Source organism: Saccostrea echinata, unplaced genomic scaffold, assembly GCF_033153115.1.
Source record: "Saccostrea echinata isolate AGI-Se365-2 ecotype Australia unplaced genomic scaffold, CSIRO_AGI_Sech_v1 ptg000009l, whole genome shotgun sequence".
In the NCBI taxonomy this organism is placed as follows: domain Eukaryota; kingdom Metazoa; phylum Mollusca; class Bivalvia; order Ostreida; family Ostreidae; genus Saccostrea; species Saccostrea echinata.
Window position 1 is genome coordinate 10,696,152 of NW_026889758.1, and position 19,564 is coordinate 10,715,715.

Consider the following 19,564-nt stretch of genomic DNA (forward strand, 5'->3'; position numbering starts at 1 on the left):
TGCAAATAAGATTTTTCTATCCAATTTCTAAAAAGAAATTTATAACTTTCATGCTAATTAAGGTAGTTCGTGAGAAAAAAATGAAATGTTTTCTGATTTGCAAGAATCATACGAAAAAATTATTAGAAATAATAATTAGAAATGTAAATATTGAAAAATGTTGGACAAGCAAGAACGAGGAGGAGGGGTGTCCAAACTCCAAAACTTTCGTTTATTTCCAAGATCTACCCAACCCAAACCCCCTCCCTCGAATCAAATGGTTGTCCTCTTATTATTTATTTAAGAGATATTCTACTGAGTTATATAAATTTCAAACTATTCTGAAATTGACATTATTAGTCTTCTGGATCAATCACTAATACTGCGTCTATGAGAGTAGTTGGTAAAACGAATTTCAAACAAGAATTTTAATCCTATGTTTTCTCAGACGCCCGCGCCAAATTCATTTATCACCAAATGTATGGAAATGACGTAAGCTTCATATTGCCAATGTTCCCTGGTCTTAATGAAATAAGAAGAAAAGGAGATGGGCGAACATAGCGTGCAGAAAGCCTATAGCTTCAGATATATAAAAATCATGTTCAGTTTGTGAATTTAGTATTTAGAGTAAAGTTCTCATTATTGAAATTTATGAAATTATGATAAACAAAACTTTTCTGAGGAAAATTTTCTCGGCAAAATTTATTCTTTTTAAAAAAAAAATTAATGTGGTATTCGTGGGTTCGAACCCTGGCAATAAAAATCCTGAGTATTATTTTCTTTCGAGACTAGCACGCTAACCACTAGACTACACAAGTCCTGATGAATAGTGGTATTTAAATCATGTTTGTGATATGACCCTTGACTTAATGGACTTCAAGTATTTCTCGAAAAGATGCGAATGTTATGTCATAAAAGTATATTTTTAAGGTATAGTGGGTCATTGCTCCATATTTTTGGTAACCAAAAAATGTATATATTTTTATGCAAACTTTGAGGATTAACTTTCAAAAAATTGGAGCGAAGACCCACTCATATCGAAAAATAGTATTATAGTATGAGAAAATGACTCTTTTTGCCCGCTTTAGTGTGTGTCTAATATTTCTCAGGCAAATAATTTCAATCTTTGAGGGATTTTTGCAAATTATAGAGATTTTACATAAAGTATAATTTAATGTTAGACGAAATATCAAGGAAAATTTTGATATAATTGAAATTTAATTTTTCATCTTCATGTTTGTCACACTATAGGCTTATCGCTCGTCATTTTCACCCATCTCCTTAGTGCATAATTATAAAATCACCTCCTTGTTCATTTTTTTAAGTACTTTGTGGGCGACTTCCTTCCACTCGCTTCCACAATCTAAATAAATTTCTCTTACTTGCTCTACTTCATCCTTAAATTTAAGATAAACAGATTATTAGAGAAATTATTTATGACAGGCTCTGCATCGTGATTTATCTCATATGTATTTGCACTACGTGTAATATATTGTAAAGTACTTATTTTGAAAAGGAACCTTTTAGTGTTTAATGTTCATTGAAAGGCTAGTTGTACCCCCCGCCTCACCCCCACCCCCCCCCCCCCCCAAAAAAAGTAAACACACAATTTTTGTTGCAGTATATTTATTTAAAACTAGGTGATGTGATTATGTGTGAATAGAATTTGGTTGTAACCCCCCTCCCCCTATCCCATTTCCATGGAAAAGTACATCACATACTTTGAAAATAAACTCAATAAATTTAATAGCTACGTATATGCCATAATTTCCTCAAAATAAATAAAAGTGTTTAGAGCTTCATTTAACCGGGGATTTATCATTCACACGAGGATGTTTGTAGTTTGTAGTTGCATTAAAAATGTATTACTTGGAAGAACATTTTCTTTGTGCATGTTCTCAGATTGTGGAGGTTGCCAATCATCTTTGCCTCTTCGGGCGACAATCCAGCATAAAGATCAACTTTGATTGTTCTGCATGAACAAATGTAGATAAATGTATAACTGTTTAAGGTTGATCTATTTCATCGCATGCTTTTTGAAACAAAATGTATTATAATGATATCACCTGTATGCCGACAATGAAGCATTGTCAGGCTCTTCTTCTAATAGTTTTCTGCAAGCCTGCACTAGATGGTTCCCCCCCAGCAGAAATATGGTGTAGTCGCCAAGTCTGCTGGAGGTGAAGTCATCTGGATTATTAATCTAAAAAAAACCCGGAAAATTTGAATTGAAATGGAATAAGGAATTTATACCTGTTAAAGTTTATAACTTATTTTGAAGGTTCTAATAGTTTTTAAATCAACATTTTTTTTTAGGTCAACTGAGTCACTCAGGTGAGCTATTCTGTGTATCGTCGTGCGTCTGTCGTAAACTTTTGAAAATTTTCAGTGTATTCTCTTGAACCGCTGAACCAATGCATAAATGCTTTTAATATATATATAGGAGATACATGTAAACTACGTTACGTGCGTGGTTATAATAAGCAAGTGCCTCTATCAAAATTGTAAACTTCGTGGCCTTAGGGTCAGGGGTTCTGGCTCCAAGACCATAAACTGAGAATAGACTTAAGACAAACTTTTGATTTGTAATATATTGAGTTTTATTTCATGTATTAGCTTAAAAATGGGATATTTTATGTAACATTTAAGTTCAAATCTAAGATGAAAATTTTGTTTCATTATCAAAATTATTTCAAAAGTTATATTAGTTTGAATATTTGACTTAAGTCTGTTCTCAGTTTATGGTCTTGGGGTCTGGAGTTAGGCGGGGTTCTAATGATCAAATATTGAAACTGTATAAATTCTTTGAAAATCTTCTATGCTCCTGGGTATTAAGCAAACAACCAAACTAAATGTATTGAATAATAATGATAAGCAAATGTGCCTCTTCTGAAATTAACCTAGAGAATAGGGGAGACTAACTTGAGAGGGAATGCAATTGGTATTCTAATAGCGCTGAAGCATTTTTGTTTTGGTTAGTCAGAATGGTTGTAATGATAAATTGGGGCAGGTACAGACAGTTAAAAATATGTCTGCTTTAACATTTGTTACTGGGTAATAAACTAGTTAGTTTGTTGATCCTTGATCATTCAATTTCTCTTGTTTTGGGGATCCTTTAAAATGTTGTATTATACCCAGTTGACCGTTAAGGCCCTTAGGCCTCTTCATTCTGAATCGTTCAGTATTTCACTCAATTTTATATATATATAAAAAGGTGCCATTGTGGTATTTGATTGTATTTAACACAAATAATGCTGCTAAGTTTATACTTTTTTGGCTCCAACTTAATTGAAATCAATTTTAAAATCGTATAATTTTTTTTTATTTCAATGCCGATATCAAGTATACTTAAAAGAACTTCATATTTCATAAATAGATTGAAATTAAATCATACTTCTTCAGGGTTCAGTAGTGCTGGGACAATAGTAACTGTACCTCCAGGTGCATGTAACATGGATGATTTAATACCATCCACCCAGGAGTCATCCAATTCCCTGCACCTGTACACATGCAATTTTATTATTTGACAGGTTTGAATAAAGATAAATGATTTAATTGAAACAAATCCATAGATTTATGTAATAGAAATATAAAATGGAAATATAAGAATTCGAATTCATAGAGCCATGCACTGTATCAAAAATCAGAAGTGGTTTCATAGCTGGCTTATAGTCTTACAAAGTACTAATGATTGATCGAGAAGATCAATTAAATATAATAACATTTTCAAATTGTTTAAAATTTATTAAGATCTGAAATCTCTATTCGATGGTTAAAAAAAAAAAGGAAAATAACATGAAAAACTTAAAAAATAAAGGCTTTGAAACTACATGTACATTAGAATTCAGCCTGGCTAAAAACGAGGCATAATTTAAATCCGATGTTTTCACGGACGTCCGCGCTGAGTGCAGCAAGTTATTTAAACCTGCGGCTTATAGATTATGTTCTAACATTGCAACTGCGATGCAGGCATGCCATGGAAAGTGTCTTAAGAATGGTCCTAATATGACTTAAGAGACGTCTTAGGACAAGACTTAATAAATAAAAAAAATAGAGATACATGTAGGTATTCATAATTTAAAAAAAAAACTCTTTCATTTAAATACTCTGTCCTCTGAAGGGAAAAAAATAAGTAATTTGACATTGAATTATAGGCCTTCAGTCATCTGACTTGGGAGTGTCTGTACAAAAACATTTGAGCTCTTTCGATGCAGGCATTCATAAAATTAAAAAAAAAAAAAACTCATTTAATGAATGAATTGGACCTCTCTCTCTCTCTCTCTCTCTCTCTCTCTCTCTCTCTCTCTCTCTCTCAAAATAATGAAGTAAATATAAAAGTTACATATTGGGTTATGTTTGTATGAATTTCATATTTCAATATACTTGTACGGCAAATTAGATAAATAAATTTTATATAATTAGCAAACCAACAAGAAAAGGATATTTCTTTTTTATTTAGCTTTGCGAGTGATATAGTGGACAGTATCTAGGTGGGGAAATACGGCCTCGCTAGTAAACGTCTAGCTTATTTATATATGCTGAATAGAATCCCCTCTCCCCCACCATCATACAAGATACACAGAGCATGAATAACCCTTGGATGAAGAACACCTAAGTTGCCTTACTTGTGAGTTTCAACTGAATGATAACCAGTTTAGGTTTATGTTTCAACGTATTTGAAAAGACATTGTGTGCAATAGTTCCAACATCCAATTAATTTAGTTTAATTTATTTCATAACTATTGCTTAATCAGAATTTTTCAAAGTTGGAGATGGGAAGCCCCCAGACCCCCCCCCCCCCCCCGCCTTCTACTGCGCCTACCCCCCCCCCCCCCCGCCCCGTTACGAAATTCCTTTATCCGCCGCTGTAGACAAAAATACAAAGAAGTTTTTCGGTATAAAGTTAAGAAATGAACGGCTGCACATTTTAAGTTCATGTTAGGACAGATCTTGTAATTTCTTAACTTTAGGCGAAATCTTAAGATATGTCTTAAGTTATGACAGATTTGATGTCCTCACTTTGAACTATAGTTCGTAAGTTTTTGGATAGTTCTTAAGATACGTCTTATTCATTCCTTTAATTATCCACTCATTCATTTAGCGCTGTGCATTGCTTTACTAACACTTTATTGTCTTTGCTCAGTATCTGTTATTTACATAAACCCCCCTATTTCGTAAAATGTAGCATTCCAGTTAGACTGCGTAAAGGGTTTATTCCATTTTTTTGTTACACTGATTTCTATTGGTCAGAATGGTTGAATCCAGTTTAGCGGGAAGTATTTTACTCTGAGAATTGGTTTTGGAAAGGATGTGAATTTTGTAATAATGTAGGTAAATTCAATAAATAATTACAACAATAAATAAACTTATTAAGTACATAAATAATAACTGTTTATGTGTTGTTATTACTTTATGGTTGATACTTGATAATGTTCCAACATATTCCAAAATATCCATTATATCCCAAATATAAACTATTTACCTGAACTCCTTTGGAGCTTGTTGGAGTCTCATTGTTGAAATTTCATATTGGCCTAAAATAAATGATTCGCGCAAATATACACATATTTTGCGTTTTATTTTCAATTTCCGAAGGAACGAAAGGATGTTCAGTTTCTTTTATTAAAAAAATTATTTTACTTTTAATTTATTTGAGGAAAGCTCAATGAAGTTGACAGAAGAGTTTATATATACAGGTCGTAATTAGATAAAAAAAAAATTATCTATTTTTTTTTTTTAAAGTTTGTTAAGGTGCGCCTTGTTTTCCTTACTATTTAATTTGTATTGATAACTTACCAACGAGTTTGTTTTTAACAAACTCTATCTCTTCTGATGGACTAGATATTATGTTCGTCATATTTTCATACAGAGGTTCTGGCATTTGGTTGGCATTTCCATTTGATGGTTTTGGATTTTTCTTCTTCCTCTGTCCAATTCCAAACTTAGTTAATGCTTTTACAAAAACGGCATTTGAATCAGAGGAATCAAGTTCCTCTAAAAACCCCTCATGTGATGTAAACTTTGTTCTATCTAACCTCCGCCCATTTTTATTACCACGGAAATGAAACTGAAAATACAGTTTTAACATTTATTAGTCTCAATACAGAATTTATCGGAAGGTATCTATTTCTAACCACTGGGGTCAAGAACATAAAATCTCACACTCAACTTATTATTGCTTTTCAAAGAATATGTAAAAATCCGTGAATATAGTAACACCCCCCCCCCCCACCCTTCGCCAATCTATTATAATAGTGTTTTTTTTAATGCATATCTTTTTATTACATGTACCATTGGTTTTTTCATTGTTTCCTTTCTTCTCCTATTACTTTTTCCACGTGCTGCTTTTGTTTTCCTTGTTTACTTGTAAATCAGTACCCCCCCCCCTTTTCTTTCTTTTTTCAAAAAGGCCTAAGTAATGATCTCTGAGCATTTCATTGTTTTATATAAAATGAGGTTGAAGCAAAAGCGGGTACAGTGTAGAATATATATCGTAAAAGGTGTCTTTAATTTTATATTAGTGCATGTGATGGATATATGACCCCCCCCCCCCTTCCTATATATTTCAGTTAAAATATCATTGTTTTACTCACCCATAATTCTGTGGAGGTCCGTCCATAATCAACATATTGGAGAGGTCCCAGATCTCCCCCGTCTGCAATGTTTGCAGCCCTCCCTCCATTTATAAATAAATATATATCATTTTCTGATTTTTGCAAACTCCAATGCACAGCCATTCTTATTCTGCCTATAGTACTTCTGCAATGCTGTGAATATTGCGTCAATTTTTCTCACGTGACGTCATCACTTTTGTTGCACTCTTGCTTGGTGCATGTACATGAATACGTTCAAGGGGCAGTTCTTGCACAGCACAGTTGATAAATGGTAAGAATTAGCTATTTATTTATTTATTTATTGGAATATTTGAATTATATTAAGCATACAGTAATTGATTAAGAGTTTTAAAATACTTGCTATTAGAAATACTTGTAAAATGTTAAGTAAGTTTATTCTGAATGGAATTTATTCAGTGATATGTACCTTTCTTCTTGTAATTTCACCCCCCCCCCTTTTTTTTTTTAAAAAGAAATTACAAAATCAGCAGGGCCGTAGCTTGACTTAAAATTCTAGTGAGGCAAAACGATTGCGGCCGGGGGTCTGGGACTGCCTTATGCCCTAAGCAGGTCCAGGGCAGAGCTCTGGTGGGGGGTTTAGGGGGCGAATCCCCCCCCCCCCCAACACACACACACAGAAAACGAATTTGGGGGTTTTAGAATGTAAAAATCACACTTGTCCTGAACAGAAATTTCGTAATTTTACCCGTTTCATTTTTGAAGACTTCAGCAGGTATATGATAATACATATTTCAAAAGTATTTAATAGAATAAATAAAAATGTTTATTCAAACTTCTAACACATTCGAAGATAATTTGATATTCAATTCGATTCATTTTTTTTTTTAATTTAAAACTTTAACTGAATCCGGCGTAGTTTGGATCCATCAAATCTGGGAAGTATATTGTGAACAGAAACCGTCTGTTGTCTTTTTTTCGTATCATTAGTTTTAAAAACTAAATGAATATTTTCTGCAATGTATTATTAATTCTGGGAAGGGGTGGTGCTGAAAATTCTAGTGAGGCAGTTGCCTCATTGCCACAATGGAAGCTACGCCCATGGAATGAAGGGTAATAATTCACTGATTAGAGAAATAAGTAACATAAAGAATAAATTCGAAGAAGTAGATCTGCATTATTTAAGATTTCCCCCTTTTCCTGGCCAGATGGAGTAAAGTTTGACAATTTAACGTGGGTCTTAAATAATATCCAACTGGGGCAGGGGGTTGAAGGTTAGGATCTCTATGGCTTGAAATGTAATGAAATGACTCGGGATTCCTCAAATGTAGAAAATCCGCACATGATAAACTGTACACAAGAAATAAACCGCCTTATATATATATATGTTCTAGAAGAGATGGATAACGATACAGATAAATGGGAATCAGATCCAATGATGAATTCCTGTCCTTCTTCCGGTAATGACGATTTCTTTATAACAAATATCATTAAAAATTTTCTTTCAATTCAGTTTATTAACAATTTAAACAAATTTAATATATCATTGATTTATGCAAGATGAAAAGACACCCTCGCGCATTAATATTGTCTTTTGTTTAATAGCTGTGTTGAAGAGATGGACCAAATTATTATTTTTTTTTCCTGTTGTTAAATCATTTGTTTCTGCAATAATTCAAGTATGAATAATAAAAATGCTTTTACATCAAACATATATTTTTGTTTAGACGAAATGGAATATGACACTGATTCCGATTCAGTAAACTCCTTTAGTGACTTAGAGTTTGATTTGAGTTCAGATTGTGATTCTGGTAAGAAAATTATATTTTTAGTTGTTTACTTCGGTGTTCTTTCACAAAAAAACTCGAAAATGTAGAGAAAAAAAGGAGAGAGAGAGAGAGAGAGAGCTATTTATAAACTCATTCCTCAAACCATAAATTTTAGAAACTGTTCAAAATCAACCATCTCATGATGATTCAACAGAAAACGGGTCGAAAAACAAAAAGCGTAAGTGATTTAATCAAATTTGACACTATCTCAAACTTGTACAAATTAATAATTCACCTTATATACAGTGACATATTTTATATATTAGGAAAACGGGGACGACCGTTCGGATCTAAAAAGAAAAGTGTTGTTGATAATTTCAATGAATCGTCAGAAGACGAGATACCTTCAACAGGAAAAAGAAGTAAGCATAGAATAGAGGAATTCCTGCTCATTTACATGTACTTCATATTTATGTCATGTTAGCTTTATTGGGCAAAAATAACAGACAAGAAAAAAAAAAGTCTCAATTATAAAACAAAATTTTATTCAGTTTACAGGACCACTTGCATGTTCTACGTCTGGAAAAACAGAAGATTAAAATTCTACGATTTTAAAACGTTATTTCTGTGCACCGTTATTTAACATAAAAATTCAATCCAGTGTCTTCATGGACGTCCGCAAAAGCATTAAGAATTTCACTATCGTGTTTTCTCAGAAGTCTGCATCGAATTCATTGCGGACGTCTGAGAAAACATTACATTGAAATTCTTGTTGAATGTACTGTTTTCTCAGACGTCAGCGTTGATTCCGATGACGTAAGGAACATGTTTTCAATAGTTCCATTTAATGTTCCGTGTTTTTCCCAGATTGTTTTAAAAAACTAAAATATTACTTGTGTGCCTCTATACCTAGCACATATAAGTATTTAGTTATTCTTTTTTTTTTCTTAATTGTACAGTACATGTATTATTTATGTCCTCTTCTTTTTATCGTTTAAGAAAGTGCATAATGTTAGTACTGTGAGAACAGAAAATGCGCCTTTTGAAATTTTTGATAGTGTGCAAGAGTACTTCATGTAATTAAAAGACATTAGATATTATATTAGAATTTAGGTAATCTTTACAGAAAATTAGTTTAACAAAAGCTTGCAATTCAGAAAAACATAAGTTGTTGGCCCCAGAGAGCATAAGGAGGCTTCCATGCTGCATTCTATTGTGTGCCATGACGCTAACAGTTGTTGACATAGCAACATGCAGGGCAAATTTTGAGGCACTGAGCACACAAGAAAAGGGTCAATGGATCTTAAATTGGTTTCAGAGCCATTCATCGTGAGTGTGATCATGATAGAAAGAATTTTATATCAGTCCTTTAATCTGATTAAAAGTATCATTTTAAAATCATTAGTAAAGGCAATTGGTCTTATTCTTTTAAGTTTATTTTCTGGATTTGGTAGGTTTTCAGAGGATGGACACTTTGACACCAAATTTCTTGTTGGAAGCGTAACAGTTTGTTTAACCTCGTGGTTAGCCGTGCTGGGAATCAGTAAAAGCACGTTTTATAACATCAGAAAAAAGTTTCAAAGTAAGAAATTATATCCCATGAAGATAGATGAAAACACAAACAAACACAAACAAAACACAAAAATGAGCTCATTTGAATAATCATATAACATGTTCATTATTCATATTCATTTCACATAATCATATTCATTTAATCAAAGAGTACCAAAAGAAATCGTTTTCGTTCTCAAAATTAATACAGTTTCCCTTTTTACCAAAGTATGTTCTCAGTTAATATCTGCTTTGAAGGAGGCGTTATTGAAGTGGGCAGCTCTGGTCCATTGAAGGGGAAAATGAGCTGTGAGTCTCTCTGTGCAGTGGCCTGGTTGCGAGAGTTCTCAGCAAATTATGCGGAGAAACTTCCTAACGAAATTAAATTAAATCTCCCCCCATGCCTGACAAAAAAGTACGTTTATGAACTTTACCTAGAACAAGCATCAAACCCAGTATCTAAGTCCCACTTCTATAAGTTGTGGAAAAGGGAATTGCCATTTGTAACAATACCAAAGGTATTTAATCCCGATTTGAATTGCAATGATGCCATAAATTTCATATATATCAAGACAGAATTGCATTTTAATTTTGATATCTTGACTGTTGTAGCGGAGTCGTTTCTCAAAGTGCGACAAATGCACATTGATAAAAGAACACCTATCAACATGTAGGGACAAAAGTCAGAGGGAGAAACTAATTAAAATGCGGGAAAAACATTTGAGGCAACAAAAGTAATTTTTTTTTTAAATTTGAAGAATTTCTTTAACTAGAGGCCCATGGGCCTTCTTTTTCGCGCTGTCCTTCATCAAATTTTGATTTTCTTCCTTCTATAATTCAGTGAAGAATTTTGCACTCATTGATTACCTTCAAGGGATCGTTACTATAATTATCAAATAGAAATCCACGAGTCTATGGGCCAACCATTTGTTACTGTGATGTAACAGTAATAGTACAGATACTAGTAAAGGAACACTGTTGTTCAAAATAGACTTCCCAAATATCTCACACTACCACATTGCCCCCTCCAAAGAAGATGTCCGTCTCTTCTATAGTGCCTACGCGCCTGTGTGGCGTAAAGTTTCGGTTGGGGTGGAGGTGGGTGTTACTTTATTCCACAATAATACCGAACAAAACTTTGATGAATATAATGATTTTTCTATCGTCGACTTCCCTTATTTACGTAGCAGTATACCTTATCACCTGCAAATGGAGTCAATATCTTCCAGTTGATTCAATATGCAACTAGTGACAAATAAGTTGATGGCGACACACTTGGATGTTAACAGTCCCGTTTAAAATCAATATTTCGCAAAGATTTACGTCGATACTATGAACTTGACAGCAGCTACATTTTCCAAATTTTACCGGACTCTTGGGAAACTGAGTCCCCATCATTCAATTATGGTGAATTTGTGTCAAAGTTTGTTGAAGGTGGCCAGTTATTACTGTAAAAGAACTTGAAACTGAAACATTTACGACAACATCATCTACAAAAGACGACAGACAGATTGTTTCCGGAAAAGTAAACTTGAATCTTCTGCAGAAAGACCTTAAAAGTAGATTTATACAATAAGGCTATAGTCTTTATTCTTTAAAATAAAAAAAAAAAATACTTGAAAAAATAGATATGCTGACAAAAAGATGAAAGTTCATTTTTATCCTCAAGATAAAATAATTCGAGGAACAAAAACAAAATAGTGATATCGTAATTTTACATGGATTTGCATTTTTAGTGAGGAAAGAAAAAAGTATTATAAGCATATATCAAAGGCAAAGAACAACCCAGAAAAATACCTTTCGATCATTGTTGATGCGATGGACCAGAATAAAACCTATCTGCCACACTTCCTATATAATGGGAAATACTTGTCAAACATGTGGAAATTGCGACTAAACCTTATGGGAGTGATTATTCATGGGATAGGTATACATATGAAATCGGCTCACTGCAACACCTTCTGATGAGAATTCACTATAATACAACAGCATTTTAAATTACATAATTATGATCACACCGAAAATCCTTAAGAATGAAATGTTAAAATTATTAAACCGAGATCAGCCCATAGCCTCGACTCCTGATTAAAAACATCTTTTCATGTACTATATATGCATTATTACTTTGTAGGCATATATGGTTTTTTTGATTTCTTCCAATGGTCACATGGCAGCAACCTTACAATATCCATCCTGATACATTGTCTGCTTATGTTAGAAACACTTCCAGACACTTTATACTTACAGATGGATAATTGTCCGGGACAAAATAAGAATCGGTAATTTTAGATGCAACCAAATCACTATGAATGAAGTTAAGACCTATTTCGTTAATTGGTATGATATCATCTGGATTAACTCTACTTTGTAATTTAATAAAATTGCTTTAGATTTATACTGGGATTCCTATGTTGGCTGGTAGAGATTGGCATATTCAAAAAAATAAAGATTTCTTTCCTTATGGTGGGACATACCCACGAGGATATCGACCAGGTATTCTCCAGGTAAAATCACATTGATATTACGTCAAGACTGAAACAAGAATGTGCAGATTAAAACGTGTAATCAGGATTCTGACCTGCATAATAACCGTGCGCTTGCAAGCGTACAGACTGACGAGACTTGACTGTATATGAGCTTTTTATACATGCAGCTCAATTACCACTAGATATCTTTGATTTTCATAATCCTACTCTCGACCACTGCAGTTATAAAAAAGATGAAAGTTTGATTTGCAATTTTTGAAAAGCTTATAATTCTTTTCTTTTCAATTTACCTCATCGGTATCCTAGTACAGTTAAACAAGGTTACAGCGAATACAATTACTAGTATATTGAACTCACGTTTACAACAAAGTAATTTTCATTCCCTGTAGTTTTAAATCGCATTACGGACTTATGTTTGTTCCAAACAATTCGCTTTAAGCATTCTTAATTTCATATGACTTTCTAAAAACATAAAAACAAATATGACAAAATCTTCACTATGTCATTGCCTAAAGTATGTTGTATACTAATTTTAAATAAAAGGTTATTTTTACCTACAGATTTTCCAGCCTTCTTTCAAGGCGGAGTGTTTTGACTCTACCAAAACTAATGACATCTTTTGAAAAGTGTTACACTCCAACTCCAACGGGTAGGGATGTTCTTTTATCTACTCATAAGACTTCAAAAAGAAAAAAAATCTCTTAGGATACTACATCCCAATGAAATTAAATCCAAGCAAACATAACCCACCGTTTTTTTTCATTTTCATGGATATAACTTCATTAAATTGAAAGGGAAAGGAAAAGTACGCCCAAAGTACTCTACCGAAGAATGCTACACCAAAATCTTAATTAATGGATCTCTAAGACATTTCATTTGAAATATGGTTTCAACATGGGAGGACTAATAATTTTATATCAATTCTTTTGATACTTTTGAAATAAAATGTATAATGTTGATTTTGTTTGCAGATGAGATGCTATAGATTTGAGAAGTGCACAAATAAATATCTAATAAAACATGTGTAGAATCAGATAATAAAAATTTGTGACAAGATGGTGTTTTTCTCTGAAGTTTGCCGTTAGAGGAGCTACTTTCCGTTTTGTACTAGCCCTATACACTGTGTTTCATTGTAGGTCCGTAGGAAGCAATATTCAGCGGGGGAGGGGGGGCACAACCATACATTTTTAGTTGAGGGCACTGTCAACTATAAAAATTGCTTAAAATGCAAAAAAAAAAAAAAAATAATAATAATAATAATAATAAATAAATAGATAAAAAGAATAAAAAGGTCATCATAGGTTATTATTGAAGGGGCACAAGCAAAAGTAGCTTTGTTTTCTATAGTAATCTATATATCAGCAAAAATATTGGCACCCCCATCTCCCCCGTGCCCATTCCGGTTTCTTCGGCCATGAATTGGCCAATTATTCTGCGTTTAAAATTCAGCACGTTCTAAAAATAAATTTAATTTAATATATAAAAAGAACGTACACGTGTACAAATAGTAAATGATGATTTTTTTCCTGATATGAAGTTTGCAAGAATATTTCCTTATGATTACAAAATGTCAAATTTTCTCAATGACTTTTAAAAAACTTATTCCACAAAGAATCTACACGTTACTTGGAGGATCCAAATGAAAAGGAAAATTCGCTTTTATGGAAAACATATGCTCTGTTGGATAAATTCCAAAAAAAAAAAAAAAAAAAATCTCACAGATTGATCACAGATCATTTAAAGAACTCGACAGGTTCTCTATCGCAGATACAAATTTGGGGGCGGAGACTCGTGCTTCGCACCCCAAAGGACAATATAGGCTAAGACCCCTTTTTGGCCCCTCATTTGTGGTGTCTCCAGGGGCGATGAAATAGTTAACCATTATTAACCTATTATCATCCCTCTTGGTTCACAGTATCTGGAACACAGGGGTCCATTATAATAGTTTGGCAGACACACTGCTGAACCATTTAGTGCGAATAACTGACATAATATCTCATACGTACGACTTAGTATATCTTACGTACGACTTACTATCACGTACATACAACATATTATCTCGTAGGGACGACTTAGAAAAAAAAATATTTTCAATTGGCAGCAATACGCTCCCGTTAAAAAATACAAAAATTTCCTATAAAATAATTTAGAGCTAGAGACAATCTTTCAAAAGAGATGTCCATTAAATAAAATTTTGGTGTAGAATTCTAATATATATATATATATATATATATATATATATATATATATATATATATATATATATATATATATATATATATATATATATATATATATATATATTATACATTTCCATTATGAAATTTATTACAGGAATAAGAACTGACAAAGTCTTCAATGTGTCGGAAGCTTTAAACCTTGAAAACATTTCAGGCCATTCAAAACCTCACGTCTTTAAAATAATAAAGGAAAACTCCAAAGCCACTATTTACTGGAAAAAATGGTCAACCGATCCGGTATGTAATAAGATTGATATATGGTAAATGAATATTTCCTCTAGCAGAAAAATAAATAAACTTGCACCTGTTTCCTTTACGGTGAGATAAAACGATTACTCTGAAAGCTTGAAAATATCACCTTAAGTAGTGACTAAAGGGTATATTCTCCTTAAATCAACATTTTGAGATTAAATTTCAGATTTGGCAAAAATGTGACGGAAACCTACTAAAAGACCCAAATTTGACTTTTCAAACAATCCGGCCATCTCTAGAAGACTTAGATTTTGAAAAATTAGAAAAAGATGTAAGGGGGTCATTTTCATACTTTAAGAAAGAGGAAGATAAGCAGTGGTGGGAAGCCTTTTTTGCCGAAGGTATTATTATTTGATGTAATAATTTGCTCATAATTTATCTCATATTAAAAAAGTAAATAAATTTTCAATAATATTAATTTTATGGAAAAAACATACTTCAAGTTCGAAAAAAAAAATTCAAAAATTAGGGGGTCAGTTTGCATTTCATTAAGGAGTTTATGTTTATACGGACAGACGGATAAAATGTGATCAAAAAGGCTCACCTGAGCTTTGAGCTGAAGTGAGCTAAAAATCTTTTTCGGGGGGGGGGGGGGGGAAGCTTTATAAGTATGACTTTTCACACCAACTTCACTTACCATGGGTGCGCGTTTCCTAGGAGGGGGGAGGGGGGAGGGGTCCAAGGTTCCTTTTAGTTGATTTAGTATATGCATGTAATTACTCTCCAATTTCCTGACCCCCCTCTAGGTCTGCGCATGGAGTGGATATATAAAATAATAGTTTTATAAATTAAAAAGATACTGATATATGTTCTTCCAATTTAAGACACTGCCGATTACGAATCAGAAGATGAAGAAATCTTCCCAAGATTATGGGTTAAAAAAAGAAAAGAGCCACTGGCCAATAATGAAGAAGAAGATTTGGACATTTCAGATACAGAGGACGCCATTCCCCCAGTAATTCATTTGCTACAATTAACTCTTTGATTAATAGTTACATTTATATGCCTTGCTTAAGGAAGTGTCGTTTACTGATTTTTTTTTGGGAAAATTTAAATAAGTACACGACTATATATAGTTGTGTACTTATTTTAATTTTCAAATAAAAATCAGTAAACGACCGTAGTACAAAACACCTGTGAAATAAGCTTTAACTCTTTTCAAACATATCAATTAAAAAAAAAAATCAGTATCTTTATGTAAGTTTACATGTACTTACAGTAAACTGTCCAAAAAATGAAGACATGCCATATATTGAAAATTTCGATTCCTCTACTTAACATTTATTTATGTAATCTACCTGTGATTTCTTATTCATTCGTGTTAGAGATATGGTAGTTGTATATGTGTCCTCATACAAAGAATAATTATTGAGTGCAATTTCTGATCTCGATTGTCTGATTTCACCGTCTTCTTACTGAGGATTTTTTTTTTCATAAACCATCTGAAAAGTATGAGGAAAAAAGTATTTTGGTGAATTTTTCGTATATGATACAGGAGAATGATGTGGTAAAGAATAAAATATCAAAGTACAAAAAAAAGAAGCCAACCAAACAAACACCCTCTATCACACACACCCTCCATCACACACACCCTCCATCACACACACTCTCCATCACACACACCCTCACACACATACAAAACAATTTTGAAGCAATAATTAGCCTATCTTAAGAAATTCTTTTCTTTATTTACAGGTTATTATTGGCAAAAGAAAAAGCATAAAAGATAATAACAGCATTTTGCCAGGTAGTATGGCCCTAATGGATGTTCCAAAATACGCGGGGGAATGGCCTCAGATTGGGAAAGTTGTTTCTGTAGATGGTACATGTAATACCTTTAATATTCACTGGTATGCAGGTAGTAAATCATCATCATGGAAGGCGTGTCGGAGGGCAGTGCAGGGAGGAAAGGGAAGGAGGGAGGATTGGGTGGAGAGTGTTTCCATCAATTATTTCATTATGTCATTTTCTCTCACTCCATCTGGGAACATTCCAAGAAATGTCAAGGAAGTGATAGATTCCTATCACGACTAGCTAATATTGTTTATTGGTCATTTGATCAGAAAATTAAGATTGGAAATATTTCCATCAGTTACAATCAAAACATTTAGTTATAGACAATGAAATGGGCGGGTACAATTTGGCACGGACGTCCGAGAAAACATTGGATTGAAATTCTAGTTTGAAATTCATTTTCAATCCACATGAGCTGTGTTTAAAAGCATAGTACGAATGTATGATCCAGAAGACAAATAAATTCAATTCACAAATACATGCTGTTTGAAATTCATATTCATATGGGTTTTTTAGCCTATAAATTAAGGACACGTAAAAGTCATAGATTACTTTTTTAGGTGACGAAGAAGGGTGTGGGGGTGTAGAGTCAGATCATGTCTTCACATGACAGAATTTGTTTATTTTTAGGATGACTAAGAGCTTTTTTTTAGTTTTGTCTTCACTAAAGAATGTTTGACAACTTTTTCTAAAATGTATTTCCAAGTTCGTTCAACCCCCCCCCCCCCCCAACATACACATAATTTACCAAACAGAAATCAAATAGTTGTCCCTTTATATACTTTAAAACACTGGACAGAAAATTCTAACTTATATAAATTTCGTCAAACTATACCAAAATTGAAGTTATTTGTTCTTTTGGGTCAATCAGTAACACCGTGCCTTCTAGCGTAGCTAAGGTGGATTGAAAATGAATTTCAAACTAGAATTTCAATCCAATGCTTTCTCTGACGTCCGTGTCGAATTGATCCCTTATCATTAAAAGTTTTGATTGTAACTAATGAAAATGACGGAAGCTGCATATTGTTAATGATCCGTTGTATACTGAAACGCAAAAGAAACGCAACATCATATTATAGGGGGAAATATTACATATAGGACCCAAATTAAGCGTCCAAAGACTCTTACGTATCATAAGCATGAAAGACAGTCCTTGGACCGGAAGTCCAAGGGTAACTACTCTGCGCTTGGCTAGAGAAAATTCGACCTCATCATCTGAAAAACAGGCATTTAAAAATGGCAAAGAATATTTCTTTTGCTCAGATCTCGAGATTGATGCATCTATTGCATCATAGAAATCAAGCTGTAACTGAATGGCCGGGGTGGGGGTGTTTTAACAGTCATATGTTACTTTCTACAGTTAAAAGATAATTATTTAACATTTTTATCAAATCTCTGATGTTTTCAAATCAAGTTTAACCTTAGTGTATTTATTTTTGAAAATCAATAGATAAAAAATTCAAATATTTGTAGAATACTGCTTGTTGCGTTTCTTATGCGTTTCAGTATATTAGTTTGGATTTTCCTGTTTGTCCCGGGTGATGGAATCCGGTTCTAATAACCCCGATTTTTTTAAAAATCACATTTGAAAGAAGAAAGGCTTATACACATACATGTAATACTTTATATATAATGTTAAACATTATTAAAAGCTAACGAGCTTCAAGAAATATGCCGGCGTGAAGCGTCGTAGTTCTTGACCTCATGAATCTTCAAAAATTAAATCCATCTCTTAAATTAAATTTTTGTCAAATATGTCATAAAGAACGTAGAATTTCAGCTTGATACTACCTACCAACAATCAACAATCGCCAGGAAAATATAAAATATCGAGGCATATTGTGAACAATTTACAGCGTATACAAAAGCAAATACAATCTGAAAATTTCGGTAAAACTTATAATCTAATAGTCTTTGCTTCCTTGTTGTTAAAAATGTGTGTGTGTTTTTTATTATCAGAATTTGAATGCATCAACTAAACCATGAAGTTAATTAATTTTTTTGTCTAGCATTACTTTAGTCTTACTGAATGCATATATCCGTACTATTCACTGAAAATTAGATTTGATGTTTTGACCCTCCCTCTTCCCCTCTTCGTTGTCGACGTTGTAAGACTTATTTGTAATAATCGATTATATGGTCATTACGTAACATCGCAGGATCGGGCATGTTTAGATTTTTTTCACTTGACATTGAAAACTAGCCAGCTACTGATATTCTGTGATTTAAATGAAATCAGATAACTCTTGTTTTCTTGAAAGCTAGCATTAAAGGCATGGTTACTTATGTGTTCAGAATGTACACTAAAGATTTTGTGCTGTTTCATTTAGTTACAATCAGGTTTTAATTTTATGTAGATATGTTGCTTGTATGTTATTGTCTTGTAGACTTGTGACAATATAATTCACTGTCATGTAATTCTTCAATAATTTTTCTTATTTGATTTCTTTCTCTATCAGCTATTCATATTCTTATATATCTCAGCTTTTGTATTAGGAAGTGGTTATTTTAGGGTTATTTTATCAATAATTATTAATATTGTACAGTTTTTGCTAGTATGTATTTGAAATTCATTCAATATATACTTTGCATGTTTTTTTTTTATACTTATGTATGCCGATTACATGGAAATATGTGCAGAGACTGCAAATGAATTGCAAAATACATGTATGCTGAATACCCTTTCTAACTATTGTGCAAAATGGGATTATGAAGTTAAAACTAAATTTCAAATTTCTTGTTCTTCAGACATCTGGGGGTGAGCGATTGAATGTTAATATTATTACTTAAAGGCAACATTTTTAGGCAAGACATGAAAAAATCTTGAGTGGACAATTATATTTTTTCTACTTTTTTCTCATTTGTAGAAAGAGCGTAAATACGGAAAGTAGCACAGAATTTCAAGGGTGCAGGAAATTTAA

At 32.9% G+C, this 19,564-nt stretch overlaps 2 protein-coding genes across 2 annotated transcripts in view; both read left to right on the forward strand.

Annotated features, from left to right (window-relative positions):
- The window catches only part of LOC133181757 (focadhesin-like), a 175,931-nt gene that overhangs the window by 107,105 nt on the left and 49,262 nt on the right, over positions 1 to 19,564 (forward strand). The gene's annotated exons all lie outside the window — the stretch shown is intronic.
- On the forward strand, positions 9,484 to 16,883 carry LOC133183984 (uncharacterized). Its single transcript, XM_061318858.1, has 12 exons — positions 9,484 to 9,649; positions 9,775 to 9,902; positions 10,130 to 10,389; positions 10,484 to 10,605; positions 11,608 to 11,798; positions 12,003 to 12,150; positions 12,262 to 12,375; positions 12,918 to 13,006; positions 14,692 to 14,834; positions 15,016 to 15,190; positions 15,674 to 15,804; positions 16,545 to 16,883. Exons 1-12 carry the CDS (start codon positions 9,543 to 9,545, stop codon positions 16,881 to 16,883), a joined length of 1,947 nt encoding a protein of 648 aa, XP_061174842.1. The 5' UTR covers positions 9,484 to 9,542.

What these genes read in the sequence shown, in the direction of transcription:
- LOC133183984 (XM_061318858.1), top strand. Translation starts at nt 9,543, where the DNA reads ATGACGCTAACAGTTGTTGACATAGCAACATGCAGGGCAAATTTTGAG. An exon ending in CCGGGACAAAATAAGAATCG is followed by an intron (nt 12,151 to 12,261) that starts GTAATTTTAGAT and finishes AAATTGCTTTAG; the next exon opens with ATTTATACTGGGATTCCTAT. An exon ending in AAAAATGGTCAACCGATCCG is followed by an intron (nt 14,835 to 15,015) that starts GTATGTAATAAG and finishes ATTAAATTTCAG; the next exon opens with ATTTGGCAAAAATGTGACGG.